A 13869-nucleotide genomic window follows, 5' to 3' on the forward strand; every position below is an offset into this window, starting at 1 on the left:
ATTCATTTTATTATTAATTTTTTAATTAATGAGAACGAATTTTTTATTGAATAAGATTTTTTAAATTAAATTTGTTGTATTTATTATTAGTTTAATTTAATTTAAAATATCATAGTTTTAATTTATTAGAATTGAAATACATTTTTATTGGGATAAATTTATTTTAACGAGTTTTTTTTTTTGATATTTTTTTTCCAACTCATCTTTTTCTTGTGGATATAATATTCAACATGATTTATTAAATACTTGTTTATTAATTTTAAGATAAATATCTAAAAGTATTAAAAAAATATAGCAGCAATAAATACTTAATAACTCATTGGAACTCTTAAAAGACATATCGAGCAAGAGAGAAAAACTATAAAAATGTAGGAATCTTTTTTTTACACTTATGTAGATAAGTTATTTTATGTTAGGGAAACAAAATAATAATAAAAAAATCCACTAGGATTAGCCTGAGGTGTGTGTGTTAGGTGTATGTAGTGTAGTGGTGTTTGTTTAATTCTCATGTAATGCAAAAAAATAAATAAAAAAGATACACAAATGATTAGAGAGAAAAAAAATAAAAGTAGGAGACACCTTCGTTATATGTTTATCGAAAAAATGAATTACCTCTATAACACAAAAATATATCATATTTTACATCCCGATTTTCCAGGTAAGAAATTATATTTATAACTTTTTTTATAATTTTTAAAATTATTTTTTATTATTGAATTAAAATCAAATCAATCATTTTCACGTCGTATTTTTTATAATTATTAATTTAATTTTAATGTAACAATAAAAAAATAATTATAAAAAGAAAAAAATTATAAGTATAATCTTTATCTTTTCAAAATGAGAAAGGATATACTTACCACCAAAAAAATTTACTACATATACAATCAATTTAATTACCATTGATTTTTGTCAATCTAACGGTTATAATTTATGAAAATTAATAATTAATTAATAAATATGACTCGATAATTTTTAATAAATTATAACTGTCCGATTGATGAAAATTAACAATGATTAAGTTAGTTGTAAAGATTAATTTTTTTTTTGATAATAAGTATATCATTCTCCTTTCAAAATAGTCTATTTATCATGCAACAAATTTTTTTGGAGATACTTATATCCTTCCCCTTTCAAAATACTCTATTACTGACGCATCACGCAACAGATTTTTATTGATTAACAAAATTTTATTTATTAATTAGCAACGTGAAAAAAATTAAGAAGCGAACTAATAATTTTTTTTTTTAACTGATTCTAATGATCTCTTTGAGGCGAATCAGAATTCTCGGTATCTCCACGGGTTCGACTCTTTGAGTTGACTATGAGACTAATCCAGAGAGTTCGGGTGCGAGTCCAAGGATTACGGTACTTATGTCCCTCCCCAAATGGTGTTGGCGAGATTCGAACCGAGGTCCTCTCCCATCACTCACTCTCTATGCTACCAACTGAGCCACCACATTTGGATTAAAGGGAACTAATAATTTACCGAATGAGCCACCACACTTGAATTAAAGCGAACTAATAATTTGTTCGATCATTTTCCTCCCCAGATAAAAAAAAAATATTTCACACCAAAAAAATAAATAAATTATTTAGTAAATAAGTGTCGTATAAATTTGGTATAAGGGGTAAACCTTATTTAATATGATTTCTGAAGTGTAGCAATATCAATTAAACAATTTTCTCACGGGTGGTAACTGAACTGTGTTACGTACGCGAACTCCTTTGAGCTCTCTCTCTCTTTCTATCTCTCTTTCTCTTTCTCACCCTTCTTCCTCTCCGATCCGAAACCCACAGCCCAAACCCACCCCCTTCGACAGATCTTCTTTTCTCCACGCGTTCCACAAAATTTCCCTATCCTCTGGATCGCATATTCTCTCTCTCTCCCTCTCTCTCTCTCTTCCTCTTCGCAGCTTTCTACAATTGCTTCTCTAGGGTTTCTACGAGGCAACTCATTTCCCAGTTATATCTGGTACACTTTCATTTCCACTTCCAACTATTATTCATCCGCGATTGATTCCCGAGAAAACGAAGGGGAAAAAATATATTGCGTGTGGGGAAAAAATTAGAACTGTCATTTTGGCAACTGTAACTTCAACCGCTGCGGGATTTTAATCTTGTTTTTTGTTATTCGAGAAAAAAAAATTGGACCGGTGTAGAATCTGTTTTATAATGAAACCTTTCTTGTGCAACTATGTATATATATATTTTTTCGTTTTCTGCGGAATGATGATCTAAAGGCCTCACTATTATCAATTATGCTTTTAACTTCATTCTGAACATGCTATGCTTATGTGATTGTTGGGTGTTTCTTGCCGATCCTATCGTTGTTGATGAGCAGTCGTTATTGAAATGTTTGTGTTGCTTTTGTTGGCTCTGTTTTTTAATGTGTTTTGGTGAAAAGATCACTATCGTGGAATATGTTTCAAATGATTGGTTGTGGTGGAATTGAATATTAATGGTTCTGGGATATGTTTTTTGGTGGACTTGGTATAGTACATGGTTGTGACTGCAAGTGTTATACCTACATTTATTTACTATGTTAGTGAGCTGGTGCTATTAACAAATACTGAACGATCATGATGATAAAAGACTCTCCTATATCAGTTGATTCATTACATGAAGTTCACGTCCTTTTTTTTAGTGGTTTGAACTTTGAACATAGTTGCATAGTATTAAATGTGTTTGCAGAAAATATGGTTAGAAATAGAAACCCTTGATAGAACATGAATATTTTGCAATACATCATATTAATTAAATTGTGTTTCTCTGTCTCTCTTAGTAGGCCTTTCAATTGGCTTGAATGACCGTGTGGCGGCAACTAGGCTATGACTTCAAGCATGTTGAACGGGGAGCGAAGGTACGTTTTCATTTGTGAGCTTTGGAAGCCACCACAATGAACTAGTGGTGAGGGCTTCAGGTAGTGTGTAGGAGGTCCAAGGATGCATTATAATACCCCTTTGGAATGAAAATCATATAGTGATATTGTTTTTTGTAGAAAATTTGTCTATATGGTTCGAATGGTAAGTTGGTAACCGCATGTCTCCTCAATTGAGGTTTCAAGTTGTAGTCTCCTACAATGTGTGCATGAATTATGAATAAAAGAAAATTGAAATTGATGATGCTATTGCTGTTACAGATGGGCCTCTTCCAGAAGAGGTGGTATGACTGTTTTAGGGAAAGTTGCAGTTCCAAAACCTATCAACTTACCCAGTCAGAGGTATTTGATTTCTGGCTGAACACTTTTTCTTTTCAGTTAACTAATGTGGTTGGTTTACCATCTGAAAATTTTCCCTCTCCCTTTTATGAAGGTTAGAAAATCATGGTCTTGACCCCAATGTTGAGATTGTCCCCAAGTGAGTAAATATTTTATTGACCTGAATGATATGACTTTCTGCTGCTTTTGTTCTTCTTCATCTGGATTGCTGATGCTCGGGAGGTCTTTATTTTGATTAGGGGTACCGTCAGCTGGGGTAGTAGATCATCTTCTGCATCAAATGCATGGGGGTCTTCTTCTCTGTCCCCAAATACTGATGGTACTAGTTCACCCAGTCACCTCAGTGCTCGTCCATCATCTGGTGGAAGTGGTACACGGCCTTCTACTGCTGGTAGTGATAGGGCTCTTGAGCCTACTGGTAATGCATGGGGGTCAAATTCTCGGCCTTCATCAGCATCTGGGGCACTGCCAACGAATCAGTCTTCACTGACACCATTGCGTCCTCGCAGTGCAGAAACAAGACCTGGTAGCTCACAGCTGTCTCGATTTGCTGAACCCTTGAATGAAAATTCAGTTGCTTGGAATGCTGCTAGGACCACAGAGAAACTGGTAGGTTTCTTTTTTTACTTATGCTTGAAACTTGAGTACGACCATTAGTTACTTTTGAAGATTTTTTTAAATATAATTTTATGATTGTCGTTGTTTCTAGGAATCTAGGTTCATTGGGTTATTCAATAAAGTGTTTAAGATGTCTGTCTTTACATCAATTGACCTGGGAATTTGTTTTACAGTTGTTAAATAATTTCCACTTCTCGCCTAAATTTTCATTGGTTTGGGGATGGTGAACACCTTGTTGCTGAGCATAGTTACTGTTTAATGCACATGTGTAGCTATGATTTGGTATTTGTGTGTAAGAGCTATTATCTTGTTGTATTATGATTTACCGATTAAGATCTGTGGTATAGAAGTTATATTCACTATTTTTTGGGTTGTTGACAAAGTAGATGTTTTGTCTTTGTGTTTGACATAGTCCTTATATTCTTAGCCCCACCTTCCTATGGCTGCCTTTATTTTGTATGCATTGCTAGCCCTTCTGGTGATAGTAGTCACTTTTTGTACAAATGCAGGGAGTTACACAACCCAAGAATGATGTATTTTCCCTGAGCTCTGGAGACTTTCCAACCCTTGGTTCTGATAAGGACAAGTCTATCCTGAATTCGGAGTTACTAGGTATTATAATTCTCAGTTTTAGGATTTCTTGTTTATGTTGTTTAATGATATATATTATCCCTTTTAAACACTTGGAGCCATTATATTTTACTACGCCAATAAGGTTAAAGGTTTTAACATTTATGTAGTTTTTGGGCAGCACATCTTGTATTGAAGTTTTATAATTGAAAATCCTATATACATTCTTGAAGAAGTGCTGCTAGCCTAATATTGGAAATGACTTGGTAGAGGACTTACAATTTATGAAGGTATTCTGTTAGAACACACACAACAGGGGATGGAAACACAAGTGTATATTTGATTATAATCCTGATATCAATATTGTATCAGAAGACAGTACACCAGAAAAGGAAAATTAACAATGAAAAAGAAACAGAAACACATAACAGAGGGGGGTATTCGAGAGGCCCTCACTCCCCACCAGTCACCACCGCCGCACTCTTTATCCCCCTCCAATCTGTTAGATCTGTTATGCACCACTAATGGGCCTACTACTCTTTCCCTATGGGCCCTACTCACATATGTTTTCTTTTAACTTGAGGCCTCCTGTCATATTGTTATTATTTTTATTTTCCACCGTGTGTTGGAGCGAGGGTTTAGTGTTGAGAGTGTAATTCATCTTGTAGAGTCATATGGCTGCATGGGTTTTAAAATGGGATAAAGATGGTTGTAGTAAACTATTAATTTTTATTTATTGTCGAATAATTATACTGCAATACTGAATTGTTATCTTGAAACAAAGTTGATTTCAGAGATGTTACTGGTTAGTTGTTTAGAAATAATTGTATAAATATAAAGATCGCATTAGTATCATTTGGCACACTACTAGGTTCTTAATTTTATTTTATTTTGGGATAAATTTTTCATCAACCGTTGGCAGATCACAGTTCTCATGCTCGCCCTGGCTCATCTTCTGGGCCCATGAAAGAGATAAATGAAACCTCTGTTGTTGGTATGTCTGCATGCTCTTGCTTCTATATTAACATGTTCCTTCCATTCCATTTTTATTTTGTCTTTTTCTGCTGATTGGATCTGACTTTCTTTCATCTATTAAGATATTGTATGTTGCTGATATTACAGATGAAGTTACTGTAAATGCAAATATGAAGGGCGGAACTGTAAATTCTTGGAGAAGAGATTACCAGGCTTACAACGAGGATGGTGTGAGGCCTGGCATAGAGAAATGGCAGGGAAATTCCCAGTCTTACCCTAATGCTGGTATTCCACCCCAACATTATGATGCTTGGCATGGCCCTCCAGTAAATAATCCTCAAGCTTGTGTTTGGTTCAGGGGTCCCCCCGGTGGTCCTCCATTTGGAAATCCTGTTGCTCCAAGTGGCTTTCCAATTGAACCATTTCCATATTATCGTCCACATATCCCGCCTACTGGTCTTGCCAACCCCCCACAAGTTCCCCCTCCTGGGACTGCACCAAGAGGACACCATAAGAATGGAGATGTGTACAGGCCTCATATGCCTGATGCCTATATTCGTCCAGGCATGCCTATCAGACCTGGCTTTTTTCCTGGTTCAGTGGCCTATGAGGGGTATTACAGTCCTCCAATTGGCTACTGCAATTCAAATGAACGAGATGTTCCTTTCATGGGAATGGCTGCTGGACCCCCTGTTTATAATAGGCACCCAAATCAAAATCCCCCTGAACCTGGGAGTTCACAAGGTAGATCTGGTGGATATGTTGTTGCTGGGAAGCACTTGGCCTCGGAGCAAGTGGAATCTAGTCTTCCTCCTGATACTGCTGGACCATACAGAGTTCTTCTTAAGCAACACGAGTCCGACAGAAAAAATGAACCAGTACATTGGGAGGATTCAGAGACAACCAATGCAGCATATGTTAATGGCAGGGACCAACCAAGAATGGCAGTTTGGGAGAATGAGCGGAGATCAGATTACATAAAGAACGAGATGGATTTGAGTAAAAGTGCTCATGGTGAAGAAGCTTCTTCTCAGACTTCACAAGTTCAAGTATCTAGTTCTTCTGTCATTAAGGCCAAATTTCCTGAAAGTTCAGGAAACATCAAGAAATCTGATGATATTTCAGCAAGGAAATTTGATGGTGCTCCCTCTGATATGCTAGAAATCCCCCAAAGGCCATCTGCTCCAAAAGATGCCAGTCTGATTCAGAAGATAGAGGGTTTAAATGCAAAAGCCAGGGATAATTCATCTGCTAGAAATAGAGAGGAACAGAGGAATAAATTTCATGGTGGTAATTCTCCTGTAAACCATGTGGTAAATGAAGTTGGTGTTGATGTTTTGTTTCCTGCAAGAACCCATGCCAATGAAGTTATAAATCCAGCCCATCGTGAATTGGGTGCTTCTGGTGCAGAAAAGAATTTTGAATCCTTGTCTTCCAGTGGAACAGCCACATCCAGGTTTGGCCATAACTTCTTGGTATTGACTGCTGTAATTGTGGTTTGTTTATCTTGATGAAAAGTATTGAAATGCTTATTCACAGGCGAACTGCTCATGGCATGCAAGGTAGAGGTGATCATCGTAACAGGGGAAGATTAAACAATCAAGATGCTGATGGTTGGGGAAAGAAATCTGTTGTTGAAGATTCTTCAGCTTCATCAGGGGAACTGTTGGAAGCATCTAATGTTCTTGTGGGTGACAATCGGATATCTGTTGAGACCTACGATAGGTCTGGGTCATATAACCAAGCAAGGCACGATGGAGAATCTGTACAAAGGCACGATGGAGAATCTGTTCAAACCATGTCTGATCCTGCTGACAGCCATGAACAGGTAATGTATACACCATTTCTATGCTTACTACTTGCAAGCCTCTGTACATTTAAAACTAATACAAACAGTTTGAGACTCATCAGCGTGCCAAAATGAGAGAGTTGGCTAGGCAACGGACTAAGCAACTGCAGGAAGAAGAGGAGGAGCGGACAAGAAAGCAAAAGGCTAAAGCTCGTGCTAAGTTGGATGAGTTAAACAGGCGTTCTCAAGCAGTGGAAGGGTCAACCGAGAAAGAGTATGCTACAAGTACTGCTATCCAGAATAAGCAAGAGGAATTACAACCTTCTGATACAGTTGCTGTAGCAGGCAAATCTGGAGTGGTCAGTTCAGATGTAGATTGTAATGCCAATGTTGTCAGGCCAATTAATGATACCAGCATAAATAAAGTGGAAAAATCGCCAATCTTGTCCAGTGCGCCACCTTTAGAGATGCTCAAGAATTCTGGCAAAGATCTTGCTTTTAATCATAATCAATCAGTGACCTTGCACCAGGATGTTAACAGTGCTGATGCCGCTAAACCTTTACAAGTTCACGAGAATATTGCCTCAAAGCAGAAGCGAATGAGCTATAAACAAAAGCAGAATCTTCCTTTAGAGAAACCATACAGGGATAAGGTTGTTTCTACCACCTCAACTGCCCCAAAAGTTCAGAATGAGACAATGGTTAATGTTTCTCTGTCATCTGGCGTTGTTACAAATGAAGTTGGTTTAGCCAGTGGCTCTGACTTACCCATTAATTCAATTGCTATGGTTGAGTCTTCAGTAAACCAGAAAAAGAAGAATAACAGGAATGGCAAAAACAAACACAAAGTTGAAGAAAGTTCATCTCTGGCTGCACTACCATCTGCAATACCAAAAGAAGCCAATCTTTCCAAAAGTTCTTTTGAAAGTGATAAGTCCAAGGCTTCTGACTCTGAGTTAGATCAGGGCCCAAATCAGCCAGAACCCTTGTCTAAAGATCCAAATCAGTTTTCAGAGCAACGCAGGTATTTAGCAAATGAGGAATCCCATGGTAGAATGAATAGCCAGTGGAAATCACAGCATTCTCGTAGGATGCCAAGAAATATGCAGGCTAATAGACCAGCAGAGAAACTCCATGGGAGTGATGCTGTCATGTGGGCACCTGTTAAAGCACAGAACAAGACTGAGGTCATAGACGAATCAAGTGAGAACAGTAAAATTGAGGCAATTAATCCTGTAAAGAATGATCAGCAGGTGCATAATTTAAAAAATAAGAGGGCAGAAATGGAGAGATATATTCCAAAACCTGTTGCAAAAGAAATGGCTCAGCAAGGAAGCATACAACAGGTGGCTTCATCAATCAGTCAGGATCCTGCTGATGATAGTGTTGGAAGAGTTGATTCTGATTTGCAGGGCCCCGATGTTGCTCAGCATACTAATTTAGTTGTTGGAAGAGTGGGCTCTGCAATGGAGTCTAAAAATAGAGATGGAAGACATACTAAGCAGGGAAAAGTCCATGGATCATGGCGGCAACTAAATCTAACAGAATCAACTAATGTGCATGAGATGCAGGATGGACTGGACCATGATTTAGACTCTGAACCAAATGTTCCGAGACCTCATGATCATAAGTCTGAAAAAGGAAAATCTAAGCATTTTAATGATGCTGGTGATCTTGATGGTTCAAACAATCCCGACAATCATGATTCAGGTGCTTTGGTTTCTGTTCCTGTCATTAAAGATCAAGCAGCAACAATCAGAGGAAGGCGGGCTCCTTTCAGAGGACATAAGGGTGTAGGGGTGAACCATGATGTTGATCGTAGAAAAAATGTTGGGGAGACACAGAAAATTGAAACACTTACCTCATCCTCTGAGCATGGTCAACCAGTTGTTGGTGCTGCTTTTAAAGATAGTCGAGGTTTGACATCTCAATGGCAACCCAAATCTCAAGCATCTAATAATAATCAGAGAGGAAACAGACCCAGTGATCAGAATGTTAGTTCAGTGGTTGTTGGAGCTAACCAAAAGGATTCCACTCATGATGGTGAATCTCTTCCAGCAGGCCATGGCAAGAGTTCTAACACTCATGGACCCCAACCCCACCATGATCAATCAGTCGCTGAAAAGAGCAAGGCTGGAGAAGCTGCACTGGTTGGGAATCAAGAGGCTAAAAAAGAGAGGAAAAATGCTCCAGCAAAAAGGCGTCCGCACTCCCCAAGTCAGGTAGTTGTTAGCTTGGTTGAGCAGGCTCCAACAAGTGTGGATATTTTGCATGAGCAACGCCCATCATCAGGGTTTGGGAAAAATGGAAACCAAAATCGTTCTGGAAGAGGACATGAAACTCGTGGAGATTTGAAATCACCTGCCCTAGATTACAGACATCATCATAACCAACCTTCAAACCGAGAAAGGCAGGGCTCAAACTTCCATTATGAGTATCACCCTGTTGGGTCATATGATGACAGCAAATTGGAGAACTTTGAACGACCTAAACATGGTAACCATGGTGGTGGAAGATTTAGGGAGAGAGGACAAACTCATTCACGACGAGGTGGGGGAAACTCTTATGGACGCCAGGGTAGTGTTGATTAGATGCTGTGTTAATCAGTAGTGGAGAGACTTTCTTAAGGTGGTCATCTGTGTGCTCCATCAGAAGCCATACATCCAGTAACTGTGCTGGTTTGTTCAGCTGTGTTTTCAGGTATATGAAGTCTGGGCTTCTGATACGTTTGAATTTTGAATTGTAAATGTAGCCACGTCAATTATGTTCTGATGGTCGGTATGTATTCAGCAGGGTTAGGAGCGACGAAGATGATGCCCCTGTTTTTTTGGGGGGCTGGGGGAAGAAAAGGTTTGATTGTTAGTGCCTTGTGGTTTATTGTTATTTTTCTAATGTATCTGACTGAAAAATAGTAATTTGATGGCATTTTGTTTCTTGAAGAAGTATGGAACAATTGACATGTTTCAACGATTATTACTAGGGATAACAGGGACACCAAGGAGAGATTTTATGTAATTGTTTTCCACGGTGCACTTTTCCTCGTCATTTTTGTGCTGGAATATATGCCAAATGTGCTCAAGTGTATGCTCAGTCTGAGTCAATTATTATTTGAATCAAGATAATGACCAGTCCATAGTTGATCAGAGGAGTAAGCTAATAAGTAATGTTTTTAGTTTTTCTTTGTTTTTTCGGTTTTTTCTCTTTCCTGGTGTGCGTTTGGAGGATTGGGGTTTGAAAAGTTAATGGATCTTTTGGTTCAGTATTGTTTAAACTGGACTAAGACCATTAACGGGCGATATTTTTGGTTAACAGGTCGAGGTGGATAATGTCTTAAAAAATATTTTATGTAACAATATGAATTGTATTAATATATTTATAAAATAAAAATAGTTGACATTTAAATTTTAAGTAAAATGTTTCTGTTTTGGTGTATATTTGATGGTTTTTTTATATATTTTTTTCTTTTACAAATCTCTATTTTTTTCTCTCCATTAAGGAGAGATTGTAAAATGTCAATAAATATATGGGTTTGATTTTTCATACTCATATAAAATTGAGCTAGTTTTATTAATATTTTTTCTCTTCTCCTTACAGTGAGATTTATTTATTTTTATGTGAGTGCAGTAGAAAAATAAACTTTGCAGTAAAAATAGAAATATTTTTTTTTTGTAACATCAAAATATGGTTGTTTTATTTAAAATAACATAAATTGTGTTCTTTAAAATGATAAATTCTTTTTTCGTTTGTAAAAAGTAGAAAGCATTTTTTTAAGAGAAAATTGATTGTCAATAACTTTGTGTGTTTCAAATGAAACAGAATATATAATTGTTTGTTTTTAATATTTTCTCTCATCAACAATGTTGTCTTTTTCTGTCTCTTCTTAATTTTGCGGAAAAGTCAGAATGTAAAAGTTTAATGACAAATATTTTTTTCTTTTTTAAACGAACAATTGGTTTTAATAGTTAAAGTTAATTAATTTTATTGCTTGATTCAATCGAGTTTTGTTGTATATACAGGAGAGGATTATATTTACAAATTTTTTTGTTTATAAATTATATTATGTACTTTAATTTGCAAAAATTTATAAATGAATCCTTCCCATATGTGTATATATATATATATATTGGTAATTTTGTTGTATGTATTTATTTCCATTTTTTTTAATTCATATAACTTTATGCTCTAAGATAAGATGAGGTTAATAAAATAAGTTGAATTATTACTTTGTGAAGGACTTAAAATAATATCTTAATCAGATTACTGACAATTTGTGTTATTAAATGTTGCAATATAAATTTTGTTCGTGATCTTTAATGTTATGCCAACATGAACAACAAATATTAGAATAGTCATTTATATGGTTAAATGCATAAATAAATATACACGTCAATATCAATATTATATTGCTAGTCTAGATAGGCATTATTAAACATCTTTTAGCCTCTAATCCCTCAAAATATGATATCCTACATTAGTTTGATAGCTAGAGGTATTATCTAATATCTATTGTCTGGGAATAAATCTTTGGTACTACTGTTGTACCAAAGATTCAGTACATCTCACCAATAAAAATATTACATGTTAGATAAAATTTTATTTTTTTGGTCAAATTTTTTCTCTCTCCTCTGATGTGTAATGCTCTCATTGATGAGATGCACTGAATCTAAGTACATCAATAGTACCAAAGATTTATTCCTACTCAGGAATATAAATGTATATGTCTTTAATAACTTTTGGACACGTATGTCTTCTTATGGGATCTAAACCTAATTTATGAGGAAAAATATTTTTGATGTTATTTGAGATAAAATTATCTTATCCATACAAAAAAATGGGTGAAATTCATTTTTTTCTCTCTCCTCTTAATGGATCTCACCTATTTTTTTTACGTATTATATGAGATAATTGTCTCATGTATTATGAAAAATATATTTTTCATAATGAGAATAGGTTTTTTTCAGATACAATAATGAAAATTGAACACATAATCTAATATAAACTATCCAAATTCTTCCTCACTAGACCAATCTTAATGGCTTAGATGAAGATGGTTATGACATGATATATAAAATCACGAATAAGGTGAGAATTTAAAATGACTAGTTAGAAAATATTCATTATTAATTACTAAGCATGAACTTGCTATTTTAGTTTAACCAATAATTTTGAATTTGAATGTTGGGTATCCTGTTTGACACAATTTTTTTTTAAAGCTAAAAGCTACTTTTAAGTAAAAGTTGAAAAAGAGAGAGCTTAAAACATAAAATTAAAAGTTATTTGATAATTATATAAAGTTTTTCTTAGGGTTTTGAAGGGATGAAACTGAAATGATTTATTATTAGGTAAATGATAAACTTTATAAATTAAAGTCTAGAATAATGATATAATTTTAGCCATCATTGTTCCCCCGCACTCCGGATTATCCATAGCCGGCTCAAAGAGTCGAAGCTCGTGGGGATACCGGAGGGAGCCAACTCGTCTCAAAGAGATAATTAGAGTTGGGTAACTCCAAAAAAAAATAAAACTCATCTTGGGAGATTTTAGTTTTTAATTTTTTTCTTCATTATAAAATATGCTCTTTTATAAAATTATGTTTGAGTAAAGTTTTGCTTATAAAAAAAGAGAAAGTATATATATATATATTTTTTTGTAAATAAAGAGGGGCTAAGCCCCAGAAACAGAAAGAAAATACAAATCAGAAACTAACAAGCTAGACATATTTCTAGCATCAGCAACTATAAGTTCCATCAACTGAGGAGGAGGATCTTTAAAAATCTTGAAATGGAGATTATTAGTCTGCCCAGCTTTAGCTAACCAATGAGCACATTTGTTGTTTTCCCTCTTGGTATGAACAAGATGAATAGTCCAATCTGGTTTGAACTGGATATGATTATTAAGGTCATAAAAATTTTTCCTATCAAACTTTTCAGTGACTATTTCAGAGATCTTATTCTTAGCTTCTATTTTTTTTTTATGGGGAAGGATATTGTGACAACCAAGTTGTGTTACTATCAAGTGACTACCAATCAATCTCACCGTTAGATCGATTATGTTGATCCAACGGTTATATTTATTTTCATCTTTGTATGATCATGATTCCCCATATTTAAAGTGAAAGCATTAAATATGAAAAATCATAACCATACAAAGGTGAAAATAAATATAAAGTATTAAATATGAGGAATCATGACCATACATAGATGGAAATAAATATAACCGTTGGATCAACATAATCGATCTAACGGTGAGATTGATTGATAGTCACTTGATAGTAACACAATTTGGTTGTCACAATATCCTTCCCCATAAAAAAAAATAGAAGCTAAGAATAAGATCTCTGAAATAGTCACTGAAAAGTTTGATAGGAAAAAATTTTATGACCTTAATAATCATATCCAGTTCAAACCAGATTAGACGAATAAACCATTAACCAATAGAGAAATTAAAAAAAAAACTTTAATTAAATCACATAATAAGTTCAGATAGTGTAAAACATAAAAAGACATATCCGAAATAATTGATGCAAATATGATAAAATAAAATAGTCATAATTAAATTATAATAATATAACTAATTATTGAATAAACCATCCAATGCAACTTCGTAAACAATCACAATCAAGTAAGTGCCTTACATGTTATATCATTTTTGCTTTAATTCAAATTTCTTTATATGTTTGCTTTCACACTTTAGTCGA

General features: G+C 35.0%; 1 protein-coding gene across 5 annotated transcripts; it reads left to right on the forward strand.

The window, feature by feature from the left end:
• The first annotated feature begins 1697 nt into the window (after positions 1-1697).
• On the forward strand, positions 1698-10496 carry LOC133309961 (protein MODIFIER OF SNC1 1-like). 5 transcript variants are annotated; one of them, XM_061510829.1, is made up of 12 exons: positions 1698-1975; positions 2786-2863; positions 3143-3223; positions 3315-3359; positions 3460-3829; positions 4348-4450; positions 5331-5402; positions 5531-6839; positions 6923-7211; positions 7295-9872; positions 9966-10022; positions 10153-10496. In XM_061510829.1, exons 2-10 carry the CDS (start codon positions 2832-2834, stop codon positions 9761-9763), a joined length of 4770 nt encoding a protein of 1589 aa, XP_061366813.1. In that variant the 5' UTR covers positions 1698-1975; positions 2786-2831; the 3' UTR covers positions 9764-9872; positions 9966-10022; positions 10153-10496. The 5 variants fall into 5 exon arrangements, with proteins under 5 accessions (XP_061366813.1, XP_061366814.1, XP_061366810.1 ...); XM_061510830.1 differs by having other exon boundaries at positions 7295-8196; positions 8236-9872; positions 9963-10496; XM_061510826.1 differs by having other exon boundaries at positions 9963-10496.
• The last annotated feature ends 3373 nt before the right edge of the window (positions 10497-13869 follow it).

This window comes from Gastrolobium bilobum, unplaced genomic scaffold, assembly GCF_033153095.1.
Source record: "Gastrolobium bilobum isolate Gb01-03AN ecotype WA unplaced genomic scaffold, APGP_CSIRO_Gbil_v1 utg12850, whole genome shotgun sequence".
Taxonomy (NCBI): Eukaryota; Viridiplantae; Streptophyta; class Magnoliopsida; order Fabales; family Fabaceae; genus Gastrolobium; species Gastrolobium bilobum.

Bases quoted from the DNA above. Each gene is read 5' to 3' on its own strand.
- LOC133309961 (XM_061510826.1), top strand. From the start codon at position 2,832: ATGACTTCAAGCATGTTGAACGGGGAGCGAAG. The intron at 3,830-4,347 runs GTAGGTTTCTTT...GTACAAATGCAG, and splicing joins CTAGGACCACAGAGAAACTG to GGAGTTACACAACCCAAGAA. The intron at 6,840-6,922 runs GTTTGGCCATAA...GCTTATTCACAG, and splicing joins AGTGGAACAGCCACATCCAG to GCGAACTGCTCATGGCATGC.